This window comes from Cuculus canorus, chromosome 9 (assembly GCF_017976375.1).
Source record: "Cuculus canorus isolate bCucCan1 chromosome 9, bCucCan1.pri, whole genome shotgun sequence".
NCBI lineage: Eukaryota > Metazoa > Chordata > Aves > Cuculiformes > Cuculidae > Cuculus > Cuculus canorus.
The window spans coordinates 19,769,126-19,791,269 of NC_071409.1; the positions used below are offsets into that span (position 1 = coordinate 19,769,126).

General features: G+C 40.0%; 1 protein-coding gene across 1 annotated transcript in view; it reads left to right on the forward strand.

Moving 5' to 3' along the window:
* Positions 1-17,867, forward strand: part of SPATA16 (spermatogenesis associated 16) — a 102,932-nt gene extending 85,065 nt beyond the window's left edge. The window contains 3 exon segments of the mRNA XM_054074538.1: positions 569-733; positions 5,138-5,218; positions 17,688-17,867. Of these exon segments, the coding sequence (XP_053930513.1) occupies positions 569-733; positions 5,138-5,218; positions 17,688-17,867 (426 nt within the window).
* The last annotated feature ends 4,277 nt before the right edge of the window (positions 17,868-22,144 follow it).

The following is a 22,144-nucleotide window of genomic DNA, read 5'->3' on the forward strand; positions in this document are numbered from 1 at the left end:
CTTCAGCAGGTGCTGAGATTTTGTGCAAGCACTTGGCTGAGTTTCTGTATTCACATGATTAAAATTTACCATGTGCCTAGCTGCCTGGAGGATCAGAGACTACCTCTGCAGGTTTTAGTCCCTCAAGGTTATATATTTGAAAACTATGGATTTGCCTAGTCTGCAAACAAACTATAAGCTGACACACTGCACAATTTCCTCAGCCTCTTCACTGAAACTTTAAAAGCAATCCATAAAAGTCAGATAATATTTAACAGAGGGGATTATGGAAAAGCCATTTCCAAATGAGAAAATTGCATTCATGTTTGTTATCTGCTGTCTTCCCTCCACATATATTATGACTACGTATTTATTTTTCTAGCACTACTAGAGAGACTGGAACGTAAGTCTTTTGTCTTTCCTCTATAAAGATTGTTAGCAGCATTATCTCAAAGGTGCTTGATCCTATATTGCTTACAGTATTACCTGTACAAATATATATGCTGATAAGCCTCAAGGCACAGGACTCAAAGGATAGGTGTTTTCTATGACCCTCCTCTATACTATTCGTTTTTGCCAAAAAAAATAGGACAATCGCTGTCCGTGTTCACGTGGGATAGAGAAGTTGCATTACGCCAGCTTCCTCGGTTCTTTGAGGAGAGTCAAGGAACAGTCCCAAGTGATTAATCAAGTGATGGCTGAGCTTGCAACCGTTCCCTACCTGCAGGACATCAGTCAGCAGGATGCCAAACTGGTAAGTATTTATTTCTAATACTTGTTTTGGCCTTCAGAGGTGGGGAGCCAAGGAGGGAAGGGCTGAGGCACAGCACTGTGCTGCAATTTGCTCTGGAATTCATTTTTTGAATGTGTGGACCTAAAGTAGTTTTAAAATCCAACTGCAGTGCCTTGTCAGAGGAGTTGCTAATCACCTGCAAGGATGACTTTTATAGAACCAGCATGACTCATCTGCAGGCATATTTTTAAAACCTCTTCTTCTCCCCCAAACGTCCCCAAATCAGTCTGGAAAAACAATTGCAATTATTCAGATCATGCTACTTCAAGATATCTAACATCAGAAGCCACCTGCAGCAAAACAGGCCGAATCTAGCTAAAGCTGCGGAGAAGGGGGAAAGGAGCTGGCTCTACCTATGGCTTGTTCCCTGTCTCTGAATAAACCCATCTACCTGCTATGCTTTTTTTTCCCTTTTGTAGAATGGGGCCAGTGATGCTGTTGGAAGTCTGGAGTCATTAATAGCATGACAGTATATCAGAAAGTACTATATGGTTACTCTTCCATGAGGCTGTTGGGTTTTCTAATGGGGGAGGGACCTCACCATACATGCAACTTTTAAGCATTTCATTCTGGAGAGAAAAAAAAAACAAAACCCAAAGCCTCCAGAGTCCTTGCATTTAAATGAAGTTCAATTTCGTTGATCCAACTTCGGTTCACTAAAAACTCTTGGTTTTCCCAAAGCTGGTCCCTTGACATTTGTTCACAGTCCTGCAAAGCTCGTAAGCTCTGTAGAATTAAAGCTTCACAGCAGCTTGCTTTAGGGAAAACAAGCACCGGCCTGCAACTGCAGGAGGCGGTTGCCAGACTTTGAAGTCTGGGCTCAAGATAAGGGGAAACGACATTGCAAAGAAACTGTTATTAAAAGACCTTCTCCTTTTGATGCGAGTCTTCTAGTATTAAACTTCAGCAGGCCCACATTTCAAGGCTGACTAAGGGGTCTTGAGTTATTGGTACATATTTCAGGGATAGGTTTTTCTCCAGGGTACAATATTTTCAGTACATCACACGCTAGGCACGGGCTATTACACTGTTGCTTGTATCTTGTCATGTAGAAATCATAAGCCTGACCTCCCTGGAAAGATTTTTAGAGGAGGCTCTAGGCCACCCAAGACAAAGGTCTTCAGTCTCTTAGGGGGAGGACTGGGCAGAACGAAGGGCTGGGCTGGGAGATTTAAGTGACTTACTGTTAATCTTTAAACAAAGCACATATGCTTTGTTTACTGAACCCAAGGTAAAAATGATTTTTAAAAGAATAAAGGCAGAAAACCTCTACCAGCCACCCTGTGCAGAGCATTAAAATGTATTAACTCAGCATTCATTTATTTTTTTGTTGTGTCATCCTGCTGTAAAATGTATCTGTAGTCTATGTGTGCAAATGGAAGCTCAGATGCTTTGTAGCTAGAATATTTTAGTAAAGTTCAGGCACAACAAGTTAAGGCACAAGGCTGCAAGTAAGAATTTGCAGAGTGGTTTCAGCAGGGACTGATTAATGGACTTTACCTTTCCTAGTGGCATCAGCCGCATGGCATGGACTCCTTTTATGCCCGTAGGGACCGTTTCCCTACCATATTGCAACTCCATCAAGCACAGAACATTGCTCTCTATCACTGGGTCTGCAGTCCCAAACCATCCAGGGAGCAAGCGAAAGATCCTCATTTGCTCAGCCTACCTGTCATCCTCCTCATTTCACCAGGGTCCAGGCAGGATGAAAGGTTTACAGGACTGGGCTGTACTGGTGAGTCAGCGGCCCCCAATGTGTGCTACAGAAACACCCCCACCGCGTCAATGGAGTCACACTCACAGCACTGATTCTGACTCCATGTACCTCTCACTCATCAGCAAGATTTCTAAAAGATACCTAATTTTTTCCATGAAGAAAATGAAGCTGGCCAAATTCTAATCTCACTTGTACTAATAAAAATTTAAAGTAATTTCTCTGAGGTCATTCTGACTTTATATTGGTAAAACTGAGATAAGACTTTATGATCAAGCAAGGCAGTTAAACTCTGCAAGTTAGAAAATGCTAAAGATGCCAAATGTTTATTATCATATACAGTATAAGCTGTATAAGGTTTAAAACACTTTGAATTTATAATAGCGTAATTTGCACTGGTACAGCAAGGATCCCAAAGGCACTTCAGTTATAAACTCATCTGTGTAAATGTCTTCCTGTATCTAAATAAGTAAAGTCCTAATCTATGGCACACAGAACCTCAACTGAGGCCTTTTTAGATCAGTATTTATTCACAGATCCTAAGAAAATAAAGATTTTTGTTAGCTTGAACAGTTGAATGTAAGTGGGAAAAACCCTAAAGAAAATCTTTCCAAGGTTTATGATTTCAACGTCACCATATTTGCCTATCATAAATCAAGATGAAAGCTTGTTGAAAAAGCAGAAATCTATTTCAATTTAAAATCAAATGAGGTCAAGATATTTTTAAAAATGCAGCATTTTTCTTGGAGGGGATTTTCCAAAATAAGCTCAGCTTTGGGAGAGTCGCTGTGGTTTGCCAACTGTCTGCTCTGTGGCATGGACATTGTGTCTGCCAGCAGAGCTGGGGGAAAACTTTGGGTGATAAAAATTAAAACCAAAGCATATCTGGGGCACTTTTCACCAAGATGTATTGATATCAGTGAAACTTTAATTGGAAAGCTTTCTTGGTTTAACTTCTTGCCCAAATCAATGAAGTCCCCAGCTAAGTTTTGCTGTCAGAGTGGCCCTATGGTGGTGGCAGCCCGACATCCTGGTCGCTACCCCTGTGGCTGTTGTTTAACCAGTTCTTCAGAGAGAATCGCAACAAGAAAAGTGAGAGCAAAATCTTCCCCTGACCCATTCCTCATCTGCCTGGTTTGATGCAGGATCAATGCTTCGCCCAGTCTGCCCTTAAATACCATTAAGCTCTGGGCTGTGTGTATTCTGGATTCACAAAAGGAGATTATTTGTCACAAAAGTATTGTGATGAAAAATTTCTGACAGGTTCTTGACTCTTTTTGCATTAAAGTCAGAAGCAGAAATTGGAGGTTTCTGGTTTTTTTTATGAATACTCATACATGACTTAAAAAAAGATAAAAAAATTTATCAACTGTTTAGAGCAATAAGATTAAACTTAATGGCCACACAAGCACAGAGAAAGCAGACTGGAACCTACCATAGCAAATGTATTTAGAGATTCAAAAGAACATTCCTGCATCCTTTATCCAGTGTTGGGACATAAATAGATAATTAACTTAATGTAAAGTTAAAGTTGAAGAAATACAGATCTGTTCCTTGAACCTCAAGGCAGGTCTTTTATATCTTGCACTGACAGCCAAACCACTGGTGTTTGTTTCATCACCTTACGTAGTTAAATTAGACTGCTGCCCACGTAGGTACAGAAAGAAGAGACAATGTTTCTATGAACGCTTATGCTTATACTGGCTGGTCTATAGAGACTTATACCAAAGAGACACCAAAACCTATTGCTTGGGTTCACTTTAATGGAGTAAATATTTTTAATAGACCTAATAAAGCACAGCAATGTCACAGGAATATTAAATACAAGTTTCTCCCAGTTTGTTCCTACGTAGCTAATGGCTGCTCACTGGAGGGCACCCTGGACCCAGCCCTTGCCTCTCTGCTGAATCAAGAGCAACTGAAACACGTTTAAGTGTTGGGGAAGGGCTCAGAGTGAGGCAATGCTATGACTAACCTGGAAAGGTACTAGAGGCAATACTATCCCCAACGTGAATTTTAGCCTTCCCTCTAACACTAAGGATCAATTAGCAAGTATTTTCCTACAGTTTCCTTTAATAGTTTGCACTAGAAATTGTCAGTCTTGTTTTTATGCTCTGTTGTGCTGAATGATGGGCAGAAGGCAGGGTTTGCCAAAGAAAAAGGGTAGTAAAAGCAGGGAAAATGAGCTAGATGCTTCCAGCTACAGTAAAAGCATCTCAGCTTTAGTGTTGTCCTCTTGTGAGGTTTTACATGCTGCTTTAAATTATGATACATTATCCTTGGGAGAAAATACTAAAAAGCATTCATGTACTGCACAGAATATCTCAGACAGCTAAAGAATGAAATGTGGAGCCTTTATTCTTTACAACCCAAGTCTTCCTTTACTAAGTATAAACATTTACTGCATTAAATCGTCTAGGCTTAAATACAAATTTTCCAGAGGATTTTTTCCCATTGTTAAGTATTTTATATCCACAATAATACAGTGTAATGGCTGAAGCAAAGATGAGGTGGCAGTGCTCATTGTGTGAAAGATGAGTAATAAAATCATCAGCGTACAAATGATTTTTTAATTAGGTTTTAATCTGTGTATTTAGAGAAGTTATTTCTGTATGAATTCCACACTGATAATTTTTATCTTGGTGCCACAGCTGCAGTCACTAATGGCAGATGCCATGGACACCCTTGAAGGAAGAAGTCATAAAGGACGTGTGTGGAATAAGATTCAGAAGGTAAAAACCTACAGCAAAGGGCAGAAGAGTATATTGTTCCTTGGGGAGTAAATGTTCACCTGAGTAATATCTGCTCAAAAGGTAGAAAAGAAAGTATGTGCCGTTTGAAACTTGACTGTATGCCTCGAGTTCTGCAAGTGCTCAGGCACTAGCATATTTATTATTTATTTAATATTTGCTTTAGTCACTATGCTTGATCTTTGTCCATGTTAATAGTCTCGTGTGGTTATCTAATACAAAAGAAAAAACCCGACGCAACTGAATAGCATATTTTTGGCTGGTAATTATACTTCTCTCCCCTTTTTGTTTTATGGGGTAGTGTGCTAACTGGGGGGAAGGGGAATCTTTAGGGAATAAAATTTAGCCCAACAAATTAGGTCCCTTAGTGGAGCTCAAATGAGGCTTTGGTGATGTGAGAGGTAAAAGACATGCAAATGCTTTTCTGGAGTCTCTGCACAGCAACCAGTCAATTTAATTCTTAAAGGATTTGTGAAATGCAGGGGGTCTTGCGTCAGCTTTCTGTACAGATGAATCTAACTCAATGTAATGAGTAATAGGTCAGGCTCGGATGTAATAGAAGTATCTTACAATTTTACAAAGTCTCTCAAAGCAGAGCAAATCACAGCTCTGGGCATTCAACACCATTGATATTCAGCCACTTCTGAGGAAAAGGGTAGCAATACATCACCAGGAAGGGAAAATATTGCTAATAGTTCAAAGCATTGGTCTTAACCCGTGTCTTATGGCTCCATCGGATCCCAGACATATGCATGCTCTCTATGGGTTTTGGCTGCTGGGGGAGACTGGAGAACAGAGAGTTTGAGCTTCTGCATCAGTGAGACTTGAAATTGTCCCTCTTTGGAATTTAGGGTTTACTGATGAATCTCAGGGAAGATACCGAAAATCCAAAACTTATCTGCACTGAGTGTAACCAGGGTAAGCAAATAAGACAGAGATGTCTGAAACAAATCACAGGGGTGGAGGTCAAGCTATTTTCAGAGTCCATATTTTCAAGTGACTTGAATTAAAATTTCGGAAGGCACTTCCTCTGAGAGAAAGTCTGTGAAGGTGTATTGCCTCTGTTAGCTGTCAGACTGGTGGCTCTTAATAAAGTTTTCCAAGTGCGGAATATTTTCAGAAAGTAATCAAAACCTAAATACTCAAAATCATAGATGCATTTGGTTTCATCTCTTTCAAATGCTCATGAGGCAAAACAAAGGATAAATATTCATACAGATTTTACATTGTGCCAGGACAGTCTCTAAATCTCTCACATCTGCCTACAGATTGTATGAGAATCTTTTGCAACACAAGCACTACGTATGATATGAATTACATATATTTATACAATTACATACGTTATTTCCTATCATACATAATAAACATTGGTAAGAAGATGAATGCAAAGGGTAAATGATTTATTTACGAATATTTACTCCAGCACTTATCCTTCCCATATTCAGACAATAATCTTAAATATTAAAGAGCGTATTCCTGATTTTTTTCCAAAAGTCAGGTTTAAATCCACACTCGGGTGTTTGAATAACCAGCCTGATTTTCATAACACTGAATGATCGCAGTTCAGGGGCAGCTGAGAAAGAATTGTGGCTGAAAGTAAAGACCAAATACACAGGTATCTAACTATTTATTAAAGGCTCATTAAAAGTTTGTTAGTGGTACCAGAAAGCTTCCCACATATTTTGTCAGACACTGGCTAATATTTCATTGTAAATTCAGTAAAACACAGTATTTTCTTTCACTGTATTCATACGTATGTATGTTCGTACTTTATATTTCTCTGGATACTTTTACTTTCAGTATAATCTTAGTGGAAATCAAGCTAACTTTTAAAAATTGACTGGTATCCTATATTATGCCATGTGAATGTGTGCATAATTCAATATCTGGGAATAAAATTTACTGAATCCATGAAAATCTGCTCTCTGCCATTTTAAAATTTGGAGCTGCAAAATTTGTTTGCATTCTCAGCATAACATTCTCAGCACAGCATTTTTGACATCTCAAATAACTATTTGAGTTGAGACATCTTATTCTGTGTGGAACTCACTGTTTTATGATAAAAAAATAATTTTTAATACTGTATCAGAACAAAGAAATTAAAAGTATAATCAAATTATTTTCTTCCACTTCACTTCTTTCGAAAATTTAATTTCAGCATACTCAGTATGTTATTAGAAAAAAAGAAAATCTTTTTTGATAGAAGAGATAGGAAAACAGGGACCTTTGAGGGAGGGGAGAGTTTTGGGTTTGGGTTTTTTTCATTAGATTGAAGGGGGGGTTAAATCAGCTTCAATTAAGACTATTATACTGGGTTGAATAACTCTAATGCATTATTGAGAAGGAGGATTAATAATAATAAAATTGATGTGGTGTGGATTACCACACGTCTCTTGTACTAGAACTACTTGGAAAAGTTCAGTATTTCTCCATTCGCTCATGGCATGAGGCCGATTGTAGGTGCCTATGAAGCATCTTCACACAGATCTAATTACAAGGTAGTTATTTGTATTTTTCCTATTGAATTAATTTATGTATATTGGAAAGTAAAAAAGAACATAAAGGAGTTTATACAATCAACTATAAATGCAGAACTCTGTAAAGCTGACAGTTATGCTATCGCCAATGGAGTCTGACTTTTGCAATAGAAACAGCTGTTGCACCTAATGAAAGCACTCAAAATTTTTCTCTAATGCAGCAGAATTATAGCAGTGCCTATTTTCCAAATGGTTAAAGGGTTTGTCAGAATTGCCATTACAAACCACTGTTTTCAGAGTTTTATATTCTACCGTCAGCCATAAAAAATTCATTCAGGCTGAAATCTGCATAGAAGGGCACAAAGCCTGATACCCAAACACTTTTCCTTTTGTCACAGTGAAGGGCTTATCAAATCAGTTTGAAATTAATCTGGGCAATTTTGAATTTACAGGCCTGACAAAGCAGTAATATATGTGTAGCTTCAAGTGTTTTGGATGCTGTGCTTATCATCCAGTTCAGTGACAAATTTATGTATATTTTAAAGCAAACTAATTTATCAAATGGGCTAATTATTTTCGGAAGTTTTAAATACAAAGAAATGAAAAATGACCTTGTAATTAGCTGAAGAAAAGAGAACATTACTACACAGAAGATGTGTTTCTCAGTATTGTAAGGCTACCAGCCACAAAGAGAGCTGACCCAGAACTAGGTTACCTTGGGAGATTAAGGAACATCCTTCTACAGAGTCTTTACCAACATACTAGATATCCCTGAAGATTGTCCCAGAGGCAGGAAAAATGAGCTGGGTCAGTCTCCCAAAATCCCTTTTCTCCATGATTTTACTGACGCTTTTCAGTTCCCCAGTTCATACGCAAGCTTTGTACTGGGAGTCTGGGGAAACAGACACCTGAGTCTAAGACCTTTCAAGCAACAGACAGAGGGACTCGGTTCCAATCTACGTAGGGAACAAGTGCCTTCCTAAAAAGAATATTTACAACCTTCCTTCTTTTTGTAGTTGTCAAAAATTCTCAAACTTGCTGGTGGCCAGACTGCTACACTTAAAGAAGGCTCAAGGCACCATACTAGGGCTTAGAAATTCCCTTGTTAATTCAAACTACATTTGAATTTATTATTTTAGAGACTGACTTAGCCCAGCCAATTGAGCGATGACCTCCAATGCACGAGGATCAGCAGTTACAAGCAGGAAACTTCCAAGAGAGGATGAAAGGAAATCAACCCGATAATTCAACTCAGTCCAGCCACTGGGTCTTAAGCTAGGTGGGGCACAAATATAAAGCCCGGTCTGGCCATTATTGACTAGCTTCTCTGCTGACAGTTATATATGATGTAAGTGAAATCTGACACAAATACGAATGCTGAGACTAGCAACAAAGTTTGGCTTCGAGTAACTCAAAGATCCAGGTCCCTACCTGGCCACTGCAGAACTCTATAGCAGCTACAGACAGTCAGGGGTGTTTAAGAGTATCTCAGATACATAAAACAGCATGAAGGTTCCTTTCCCCTACAGAGCTTTTTTTTTCCCTCAAGTCTTGGGGATGTGGGGAGAAAAAAAGAGACATTATTTTTCTATCTCTTAAGAATAAGCTCGTTAGTAAAGCCTCAAGATATTGTTACAGTGAGAGGCATTTGCTTAAATAAATATATGCTTTAGTGCCTATCAACCAGGAACTTTTGACATCCAAAGAGAGTAGAGGCATGTAAGTGCAAGTGCCAGTACGGCTCTGCTTCACCTATGAAGATAATAATGTAGTTCTACTTCTCTCCACCATTTAGCCCTAAGGCTTTCATAGCACTTTCATAGGATCCTCTTAACATCATTTCAACAGCCAAAGGAGAGACAGGAGTTGGCAAATAAACACTTTCCCACGCTTCCACATGTGAGACACTTCATAAAACCTTGACAACTGAGTTTACCTCAAGGGCAACACATACTTTGCAATTTAGATAAGTTATTATGCCCATCATTTGCTGAGCTCAGTGGAATGCCTGTTTCATAAACCTAAAAGCATAGCAAACATGGATGAGTGAATAAAAGAACAGATGTAACTTACGTAAGGATAAGTATTAACAAAAGCTGTACTAATGTATGTGAATATGAAATGAAGTAAAATTAGCCTAACATATTATATAATCTTTTAGCCAGGCACACAGATTTTCAGTAGTTGACCTCTGCTTACTACATCTCTGCGTTCAGCAACAGCAGGAGAACACTGTCTGATGAACTATGCTCTTCCACTGACATTATCTCTTAATTGAAAATCAAGCCATGGAAAAGGGCCATAGACTTGCTGGGCTTTCGGTCAGCCAGAGGAGCAAGGAGGAAGATTCATAGTACATTGATGGAAAGTGGACGTGTTGCTGAATAGTATTGTGCTGGCTACTACGACAGTTATGTGATATATGTGACTTTGTAACGTCTTCTAAAGTCATCCAAGCCCACGCCACAGCCACCAGGAACTGCACTTGCTCTCAGAGCATGCAGGTTTCAAAAGCTGTTGTGTTTTGGTGCACTCTCGAGTCAACTTTGCTGTTCCTGAAGGGGAACAGAGGGAAACTGGTTCCCGGTCCGTTTTCACCCCAGGGCTGTAATGCAGCCAGCTGGTTTACAAATGCATAGAAAAAGGCAGGGGGAAAGCCAAGGATGGGAAAGGATAGGAAAAGCATGTTTTCTGGAAGAGGAGCGTAGTCTAATGTGTAACATCTAATGTGTAATGAATTTGGAAAAGGGCAAATGCAAAAGGAAAACTTTAGGGACTCTGATTGAGACAGAGTGCTAGCGAAGGAAATGAAGAGCAGCGTAATCAGGTAGTAGTGCAAAATTTTTGTTACAGTTGACCAAAGATTGGCTTCATGCTAAGATTAGAGGAAACATATTAAGACATTCAGGAAAGGATTAACTCAGAAGCAGCAACAGCCTTTAGAGGGAAAAGAAGAATCTACGACAGAGGTTTCTAACCTGGCAATGAGCGAATTGTTCAGACCAGGCAGAGGAAGCTGGGAGACTGCTTGAGCAGGAAATGAGATCTGCCCCACGAAATCTGAGGCTATACAAAAGAAATGTAGACAACTAGAGAGTACCCTTAACAAATTCAGCCCCACTGTAGAGACAATAAAAGTGTGACAGCATTTGCAGAGCTCTTTGTGTAAGAGAAAGGTGACAATGGGATTTCAGGACTCATCAATACTCCTGGTCCCTAAAATCAATTCCTATCTTTGCGAGTCTCTGATTTTTGTGTCTCGCACACAAGGGAATAAAAGATGCCCCAGCAAAATGCCTACATGGCCCTCGGCTACACTGGAAGAAGCAATTGCATCCTGCTCATTTCTCTACCCTCCAGATGCCAGTACCTAATATAAAGCTGAGCTACCTAGAAGTCACATACTAAACAGCTATACCTCCTGATCACAGCTAATCCAGCAACGCAATACAGAAGTGGAGGCCGTGACTACTGAGAAACAGTGAGCTTTCAGGCATGCAAAGTTTTATTCAAGTCTGAAGCAGATGCAGGAAGGTTCAACCTTGCTGTTCCACACCAGAAGGAAAGTTTTTGTGCATAAAAGTATGGGCTTTTCCAGCTAAATTGCTTGGTCTAATAACAGATATCATCTCTATCCATAATTCTTAGGTCCTCACACAATACACCGTTAATGCTATTGGGAAAGAGTGTTTTGTGATGAGACAGGCTTTGGTCTATTCCACCAAGCTATACGGTGAAGTAACTCACTGGAATAATTTTAAATAGCAGCAAATCTGGCAACTGAGCAGTAAATGTCCTAAACATTGGAATAATGTAGCTGGTTTCAGCTGCCTAGCAGTTAAATCACAGGCAATTCTGGGCATTAACAACCCCCACGTAAGGATTTAGATAAACATTTCCGCAGCTCTTGCTAATCATGCTGTCAGTTATAAATGAGCAGTCTGCTTACCTGCTGCCCTCTGCCAGAGAAGGTCTCCAGCCCTATAAACACTTGCCACCAGGTATTGTTACTGCTGTGAAAAATAGCATGAGTCAACAAGACTGCTCATAGTAAATACTGTGCCGGACAGGGATCTCAGGAAGGCTTATAAAGTACAAAAGGACTGTCTGAATTGTAAGGTAGTTAATAAGTATAATTCATTACCAGCATCAATATTATTTTTATTCAGTGCCTCATCAACAAACACTTTCCTCAGTCTGCTTTTAGCATTGGATCTTTGCTGGCGTAATATGAACCCACTGTCGAGCACTGATTTTCAGTGTTTCACTGAACATGTTCCTTTACAATGAAAATGTGTAATGGAGCTCTCTGTCAGACATCTTTTCTTTAAAGAAAGGCAGTGTGTACAAATGAGATGTGAAAATATAGAAATGGAGCATGAGGGACAACATATTTGGCATGAGCATCTGAAGCTATGACTGGGTCCAAGGCAAGAGTTGGGCGGTCAGTTGGGTTACATGGCCAAACAAATGTAGGGAAATTACTTTGGCCTGCCCGTGGCAGTTTAGATCATGTGCCACTGTGTCCCACTCACTTCCAAAAGCAACCATAGCAGCTCAAATGCTCTTCACTTAACACACAAACAGCAAAATTACAATTTTTTTTCCAGATCCTCAGCAACCTTTGTTCTACTTAACCTTAATGAAATGAACAGACTGGAATTTCATTTTTATTGAAAATACCAGCACCTTTTCTCAAGCACGTGCTCAGCTTTTTCTCCTCACTCTGTATAGCCATCCCTACTTACTTGTAGGCCCTTCAAGTACTGCTCCTTTGGTTATATTTGCTCCAAAGAGTGCTTTAGCAAGCAGCTCTGGGAAACAAAGGAAAATATTGAGAGGTACTTCATGTTTAAAGGCAGCTCATTTACCTTCTATTACAAATAGTTGCCAAGTAATAAAAATAGATTTTGTATGCCAGAAGATCATTTTTGCCTTTACATGTTGTTTATAGCTCCTGCATTTATTTTCAAAAGTACCTGTTTCTTGTTTAAGAGTGACTCCCCCAATTTGTATTGACATTTAGGAAGTCTGGATGTTTTTAGGCATTATACAGTATGCATACACACACGTCCATATGAGACATACTTTTACGATTTTACAGTTTATTGAGGCTACTTCTTGCTTACCCATTTTTTTTCTAAACCAAGTTATTTTCCTACAGGAGTTTGTCCTTGTGGGATCCTAGCTCTTTCTCATTTCATTCTAAACTCTCTAGCAGGTACTATGACTGATATTTTTATTTGTATTCAAATTCATGCTGATCTTTTAAAAGGCACGTGTGCTTTCAAGCTAGCCTGTGACTAGAATAGCTCCCCCATTTTTGGACAAGCCAAAGCTTCCTTTGGACTGTCAGTAAGCCATCAAACATGGACATCTGTTCCTTGGAACAACCTCCTTGCAGCAAAGGTTGACAAGTTTCATGACATCTGTGGCCCATCAGGACTTGGACAAAACCACGCTGAATGATGGATAGTATTGCAGCATTCTCTCGTCATAGCTGGTGCATATCACGTAATTAGGAACCACATGTGGCATGTCTTATCCCAATGAGTGCATAGGAAGGGCAAAGAATGTACTTGCATTGTGGTATTTCAGGGCAAAACTAGATGCGTCCAGGCTCTTTCTGACATGACTGATAGGGCATTACTAGAAATGCAGTAAGTTTTTCAGAAAAGGAGATATGAACTCCCTATAAAGCCCTGCTTTGGAGAGGAGGATAGTCTAGGTGACCTCCAGAGGTCCCTTACACTGAAATCTTTCGATGATTGTAATTCAGCTGCAGCCAGCAAGTGCTGCTTACATATCCCTCCACACCACTAGCAAATCAATCAGGATGGCATCCAGAGAGCAGGGCTGAACGTGCACAGCAGCAAGTCTCTCCCCTTTATCCATCACTAGACAACAAGTACAAAAGGGCAGGATTAGAAATATTTTTATATGCTCCAAACAAGGCCTGTTTTGTTCCTTATTTTCATGTGTATCTATATGGCGTGTTAGGGTTTGTTTTTCAAAAACTCCTGTAGGTTTGAATCAAATTCTAAGCCAAAGTGAAATATTGCCTCACCTGATTAGACCCTCTGCAGTTAATCCCTCCCCCTAAGCCTGTTGCATTGCTTGTTAGCCAAAGAGCTCTGTTTTCATTGCAGACAAACTCCACTAGAAATTGTCCTAAACCATAAGTATTTACAGATTCTGGCCAAACTTAGAGAAGGACATAAAACCATTTCAGTTAAGAATGAGCTAATCACCTCAGTATTCCCGGGGACCGCAGATCATTTTCTTCTCCCATTAAACTCAGAACTGGAATTCAGAGCAGACTGACCGACTTATAGTTCATCCAGGTAATTCTGGTGCACTTACTATGCTTTTCACCTTGTCACTTAGTGTCAGAATAAATGTGCATTGATGTATGGCACTGAGGAAAGGCAGGCACAACTTAACACATTCACCTGATTTTCTCTGAGAATTAGAGAACAAAAATACTTTTGAGACAGCCTATTGGAGCTGCAGCTCTGTGCCGGTGCCTTGGCAGCACAGCAAAGGCTTTGCCATCAAGCCAGCAGCTTCTCCGTCTGAGGGCACACATGGAGATTTTGTTCTCCACATTCATTACTCGGGCTTAAAAAAATAGTGTCATTTCCCTCAGGTGAGCTAAACAAATTTGCTTTTATTGTCCCATTTCTTCTTTTCATTCAGCCACCAGCCTAGAGGTTTCTCTGTCCTAACTTACATCTTCTAAGTGTTAGGCATGTAGACCCAGCACTACTCATTGCTTTGATTCCTCAGGTACCTCTGTGGACCAGTGGGTATAAAACTGAAAGCCGACGGATGAAACACCAAAACTGTATCTACACTCTTGCAGAACCCTGTTGTTTTCTCAGTGTTAATTGTTCTACTCCTCCCCAAATCAACAATTTCCACTGTTGATATCTTCCACAACATATTATCAACGAAAGAATCTAAAGCACAAAGGACAATTTTGGGGCAATGTGAAATAAATGCAATATTAACGTAAAGACCACAAAATAAACTCTACCATATCTGCTTCATTTCCAAATTCTTTCCCTAGAGCTCTATGCTTCTCTACTTAGCTTGATCCCAAAGCACCTATGGGTACCACAAGATGTGCTGTGGACTAAGCATGTAACTTGTCTTAAAGGTGTCTTTTGTTTCTATTTATTCTCTCTTTCCATTTGATCTTCATTCTGTCTATTCCCTTTTTTTCTATTCCCTTTTTTTCCATTCCCTCCAGCCGATCATAGGGCCCAGACTAAAGAGAGAGAGACAGTTATTGCTCTGCTTGGGAATAAGTCATGACTCTTTTCGAAAGTCTGCTTTCCTACCACTGCGGCTCTAACAAAAATCACGTACGGGCTGGTTACAAACTATGCCCTTGTACCTACTCCAATGCATATGGATTCTTATTTAAACAGCTGAGGGGGGAGGGGAGAGAGAAAGAGGCAAAGGGGGGAAAGTGAAGCTATTGATTTAAAACATTTTCCTTTCCCAATGAGAGCCCCAAAGGTGGCTCACCGCAGCCAGGCAGCAGAAGAGCGCGCATAGGGAGGTTTTAAATCAAGGCAAAAAGGCAGAACATAATGCTTCCAATTTACTTTCTTAAAATGAAATGTGCAAGCTAAAAAGCCATGAATAAGCACTACTGAACACTGCAGCCACCAAAAGATTTTTATGCTGTTCCCCCCCTCTCCCTTTATCTTGTCAAGAGATTGTATTTTCATTGTGTTCATATGGTAATTTAAATCATGCTAGGGCTCAGAGCATACAGCGTAATTGTAAGTCAGCGAGGGTTTGAATGCCATCACTGCTGTGCAAATAACATCATCAGCTCATCAGCTGTGTCAGTAACATTGCAATTATGTAAGCAACTATTATTTCCACCCCTGATATGCCATATTAGAACTTATTTTGGGGCCTAGAGCTGACAGGTATTCTATAAATATGAAAAGCACACAACAACAGCCGCACTGTGGTTCGAGGTAGGAACATCATTCCTTCAGGGCTTTCTGGTGGTGTCACCAGAAGTGCAGGGGTGATGATTCTAAAGGAATCATAGAGTCACTAGTTTGGAAAAGACCTTTGAGATCATCAAGTCCAACCATACCTGTCCACTACTAAATCATATCCCTAAGCAAAGGGATGCTGTAAGAACTATTGCTTTCCTGTAGCCCCCTTTGCCCTCATCCCACACCATATCCTCCTTTCCAGGATCCTTTTCCCTTCCTCTTCCCACCCTTTGTATTCACTCAAATGCAAGTACTACCCTCAAAATAGGAAAGATTAGTTTTAACCACAGAAAAAAATTACATAGCCATTTTAATTTGGTCTGTTGCAGAAGAGTCTTAGAGGTTTGGTGGTTGTTTTGTTGCTTTTAATACAGCTAAGCCCCTGGACTGGAGCTTGGCACTAACTGATTAGTCTTTCCCAGACTTCCTATGTCTTTTTGGCCAGATCAATGATTTCCTAAGTTTTATTCCAGCCTCTTAAAAATTAGGTTAGCATAATGATCCCTTTCACTAATCCTCCACATGTTTATATGGTGAGCATGTCACAGCAGAGCCAGCCCTCGAGGCTGTCTTTAGAGAGCCCCCAAACTCCTCCCGTTCCTGTTGCAATGCATCTCTTGGCAGCAGAGGAGAAAAAGCCCACAAGCAAGTGCCCATCAAGGCTCACCAACACCATAGAAAACTCTTTTCCATGGCATCACGTGCAGTACTACAGAAAGCTGATAAGCTGAAAAGGTCACCCCTGCAAGCTTTTGTGAGGAGGAGGAGGCACAGCTCCTCTCCCAAACAAATTGTGCCTTTGGCACCCCAGAAAGGCAAAAGTAATTGTCCATAAACTTCCCTGTTTGCCTCATTTGCTCTCTTACACATGCACACCTCTCACCAAGACAAACCATGGCAAGAGCGCGTGGCAGGGCCTCAAATTCGTAGTTGAGGAGCACTTTCGCAACAGCTCAATATATGAATAAACACAATAGGAAGCCACGCTCAGATTAATTCACAGTCAGCTGTTCTGTTTTGTGCCTAAAGAAGCAATGCTCTGCTGAATGCATGTCAGGATGATAGATTAGGACTTCTTAAAAAAAAAATCAGCTTAAAATGCAATTGGAAGATTGATTCTTTAGATCTTTACATTATATAGGGTCTAGGTCTTGAGTATAACTTGATGCGAAGGGAGAGGATTCTCATCTTCACCCTACAGAAATGCTGCATTTTGCAAAAGCTGACAAGGGGTATGAATAAAGGTAAGGTATGGGGAGAGGTAGCCATAAAATTATGAATCCTTAGTATTTACAGAATACCTGTACACATTACTATTAATTTTTACTTGTTTTTAAATCACCTCTGCAAAGAAGATACATCTATCTGAATGTGTCCTTTATTAGAATAATTACATTTTTATTTTGGGGAGAAAATGAGGTCATGTATTCTTTTACTTTATTCTCTAGTGCATTATATTCATGGGAAAACATATTTATTCAGAACTTCATTTTGATTTAATAGAAAAATGGTTCTTGCCACAACAATATGGAATACTCATTTTTCTCCATGTGTTGATTTTTGGCATATAAATGCCAGAAGCCTCTGTTCTCTTTCCTTATCAAGAAAAACTTGCCCGAGTTTAATTTCCTCATCATCCTTTCCTTTTAAAGTGGCTGTTTTTCAATGCCATTTAAAGACAGAGTTGTGATAAATTCCTGGTTTCAATGTACAGATTTCAATGAAAGAGTCTATTCCATAGCAGTAAAGTAATTGAATCCAAATGGAAAGGGACAAAAAAAAAAATTATGAGATCAGGTGCCACTATTCCAGCCAATTGCATGAAAGGTGCCTTCATGTATTTTTCTTTCTAATGACAACCTGTTCTGAAATAAACTCCTTGAAAAGTTTTTAAAGTTTTTAGGGGAAAAAGGAAATTATTCTGACACCACTTCTTTATAATTGCAGATTGGACTAATCGAAGACTACTTACATCGAGCAGAAGACAATTACTTAAGCAATAAAAGGCATAGAAAAGCTAAGATGGAAAGGAGGAGAATGAAGAAGATTCAAAGTAGACAGCAACTTCAGAGACCAAGAAATAGACAACTATCCCTCACCAGCCCTAAAGACACGACAATACAGTGAACAAGAAAATTAACACTGTAGATATTTAATAGATAGGTCAACAAAAGCCGCCTTTCTACTCAATGAGCCTTCCCCTTACTATGGTGCGTCTTTAGTGAGACACTCCTGCACTTCATTAGTCTTAACTTGTTGGAATAAATGTGTGTGAAAGGCTTATTTTAAATTGCCTCATTTATTTAAATAGTAACATCCAGCCAAAAAGAGGCTTGTGGTTTGTAACCTGAGAATATTCTGCAACCAGACTCTATGAAACCCCAGTGGCTTGATTGTCACCTAAGAAGCACTGGAAACAGGGATCCCTCCATCCTCAGCTAAGAATTTAGCCTCGCATTGCCTTCTTTCCAGAATAAGGCCTCACATTAAACATATTGGCACAATCTATAGGTGAAAAGTGGCAATCCTTCACCTTATAGCTGTGGCAACTACAAATGCAAGAAACACCACACTACGAAAAGAAAAGAAATAGAAAAAAAAAAAAAAAAAGAGAGACCAGCTGTTGCCCCATGGTTAAGAATGTGAAGTCCTTCACTTTCATTTTTGCCCCTAGGGCGATTGAGTTTTTTTCCTTCATTAGATGGTAACTGTTGTTTTAAAAATGCACAAACTCTCCAGGGAAGAGGATAACAGCACCTGCCTTCTCCAGTGCAAATCTCTTGGTTAAGGATCAGCGACATGTCTCACACTCCCACGGCAGCAGTCTGTCATGTAGGCACATCTTACATCACTTTAGTCTTCAAGGCAGCACAGGCTCCCAAATCCCCTGAGACCTGTCATCAGTAAGCAAAGCAAAGCACCTACTTTTCAATAGAGATCACTTTATCAGATGATGTTTGACAGGCATCCCCAGCCGATGCGCACAATCTCTTCCGAGACCGGCATTTCCTTTTTGTTCACTGTGTTTACTTTGTAAGAAAATAACCTCGCCCTATAAAAGCAGAATTCAAGGGTGACTGTAAAACAAAAAGATAGAAAGAAATAAAAAATCCACCCCCCCAGCCCCAAGACTGAATTAAAAATCCAGGACCTCAAAAGTATTTACCCACTTAATTCCCATTATTTATTTATCACAGGCAGGAGTCTAAATCCTACAGATTTTTAGCTGCTAGAGACCATCTTTCCAGCCTTTCATAAAAGACTTCTGAAAATGAGGAAAGAACTGGCAAAAGCTTTGATGGTCCTTTGTTCATTGTTAACAGAATAAGTATAAAGAAATCTTTTTGAGAAAATCTGAGCTAGCCGGAGCTCCTTAAACATGTGGGACAGAGAAACAAAGGATTATTGCCCTTTGGAGATGGCATTATTTTGCTATGGAGTTGGTTTTGTCAGATGAAGTTTTATGACACATAGTGGCAATCATCCATCTTTGATGAGCAGACACACACTAAATCAGAAAGACTGCTCCCCATGGATCATCAAGTCACAGTCAGCACACGGTCCAGTAAATCATGAGGCCCTTAAGCAAATACTCTTAATTTGATGCAAGCTGGCTTACAATATTTAATGCAAAATCAGATATTTTTACCTAGAATGATGAAACGGAACAAAATGCCCCAAAACCAGGTGATTTTGGGGAACATTGCCAGTGAAAAACAGTTGCCTGTGCAACACGATCAAGTTTTCCCGAGTGCACTGAGGAAGATGTATCAGTTTCATTGAAAAGCTTTACAAGAGCCCCAGATCCGAGACAAGATGTGACATTTCCCTTTTCAGAAACCAGGTAGGGCAGAAAACCTGTTTTATGCTGCAGATCAATACATGACTGAAAGAGAGAGGCCATAGCCCCAATCAATCTCTGAGGTGTCAGAAACATCTAGGCCAACACCTGGCTACAGTGCCCTTTAGCCTCCAGAAGCCACAGACTAAAGCAGTTGTCAGGAGATGAAGTCAGCTACGAAACAACAGGAAAAGAGCCTCTGTCATGGAGAAGGGCATTGCTGTTTTCATTTTCCACAAACACCCTTTCGGAACGCATAGGTTCCTGGGCCCAAATCTACACAGTATTTTATTCAGGGTTCTTTGAGAGTCAACTTTTCTCTGCCAATATAATACATTGTGGCTAGACAATGGGGAAGAAGAGGGAGGATTTCTGGTGCTTGCTGCCTACAGTATAGCTTCTAAAGTGTGAGATTCACCAGGATCACCTACGAAAATTAAAGCACACAATAATTAATTCACCTTTTGAAGAATTTGTAGACTGTTATAATGACTCTCTGGCCTCTTAGCTGGTGATTTCGATAGGTTGATGTTACTATATACCACATATTCAGCAAATATTATTACTAGTTGGACTTCATACCTCATCCTCCTTTTTTAAGGGCACATCAGAAACAGTCTGGCCCATGGTTGCTGTGGCTATTTTAGTCCCATACACAAGGACATATCTCAGACCTCTCCCCAAGAGTTCCGTTTTTAGGTCACTTCTCTTTCAAAGACTGGTTTCCAAAAGAATGATGGGGGTTTGTTTCCCTCCATCACAGAATTTTATTATCACAAAAATGATTTATCTGCTGACAGCTAGGTTCACAGGCCCCAGGCAACTGATGTCAGTTGAAACCACTCAATGAAAAGCAAAGAACACTATACCAATCTAAAGTAAGGGGGAAAGAAAAAAAGGTATATATACCCTCTCCCCTAAGACTGCCGTGTAACTCTTCTGCTTGCTATTGCAGCCTTTGCTTCCTTGTAAGCATCAGAACTTCTGTACCAAGGCCTGGAAGGGACTATGAGTACAGAGCCAGCTCCTTCAGGTGTTAGGTGTATGTTTACGATTGGGTTACAGCACTAATTACAACTCAGAGAAGGTAGACCAGACAGTGATTGGTCTTAAAAAAACATTTTTCACTTTCACTATTTGTGAAGCCTCTTCTGTCAAAAGGGTGTGGTAAAAACACTGGAAAAACACAGGGTTGTGATTCAAAGTGATAGAGAATGGGTCTACAGCTAAGGTAGGAAAATTAATACATTACCAGAGCAAGAAGATGAGATGCACTCACAACATCCATTGGTAGGAACTACATGAGGACATGCACAAGGGATTAAATCAGTAGACTGCTGCTATTCTTCCTTGGCACTCAGTAAGGGGGACGGGACTCAGAAAATAATTTGAAGCACTTCAAATTCCTGTGCCTCTGCAAGTATCTGCCTCCATTTCTACCACCAAAAAGGAGTCTCACATTAAGAAATCTATAAACTAATCACGAGTTTATTGACACAGAAGACACAGGAACTATGTTAGGCACCACGTTGTGCTTCCAAAGCAAAGATCCTGGGTAAAATTAGAAGAATCTCTATACGTACACACTCTAATATACTTACAACCCAGCTGAGTAGTACAAACGTAACCTGTTGCTTATTTGGTGGCTAGATCACACATCTTTAATCTCAAAACCCAGAACAACAGCAGGCCACAGTTTTACATTTTTCCATTTGAACTACAATCATTGTCACAAGAGCCAATTTCACATTGGGCTGTTCCTTGTTCTTGTTGCAATTCATCACGAGAAGACAAGAGATCTAAGATACCTCAGCAAGGCATAGTCCATGAATAATACAGCACATCATTTTGACCTTTTCGGTTTGCTTTGCAGTGTGATTGGCCAACCATTCCCGTCCTCCCTTGTTAACCACCCCATTAACCTGGGAGGAGAAGGTGGAACGGACAGACAATTAGCCAGCAGAATACTAAAAAGGCTAACAGAGGAGAGCACAGCCCCGGCTTTCTTAAGTTTCGATAAGTGTTAAGATTTTGCAATCTCTTCCCTCTTTCAAAGTGTGGAGGGGAAAAAATAAGAAATCTGACCAGATGAACTTTGTTCTCATTTCAGATTATAATCATGTAATTCCTTTCAGATGTCACGCTTGGATGATTCTAGTGTATGCACAAATAAACCAAGAAGAATGTTTATTTTTACCCTTCTCAATATGGAGACTATTAAATTAGAGCAGTGAACTTTTTCTTTGAAGCTGGTCATTCTTGAGTAAAGTAAAATTGGAGAAGGTAGAGGCGAAAAAGCTCCATACGGCATCCTTCTTTTAAAAGGTCACGCTTGCTACGCTAACTATATGAGCTGAGTCATTCCAGTCATTTCCTAGTCAAAGAGAGGAAAGGGTGGAATTTTTGCATCCTGTGGGCTGTCAGCTGTAGCAAGCTTTATCTCAGTATTCACCACGACTGCCGGGGTAGGCAGATCTCACATGTCCCAGGCACGTGTAGAAAAGGAGGCACAGTAGGTCTCAGTGTAGTTTCAGAAGTGCCTGGTGAAAGCAAGTGCCCTCTT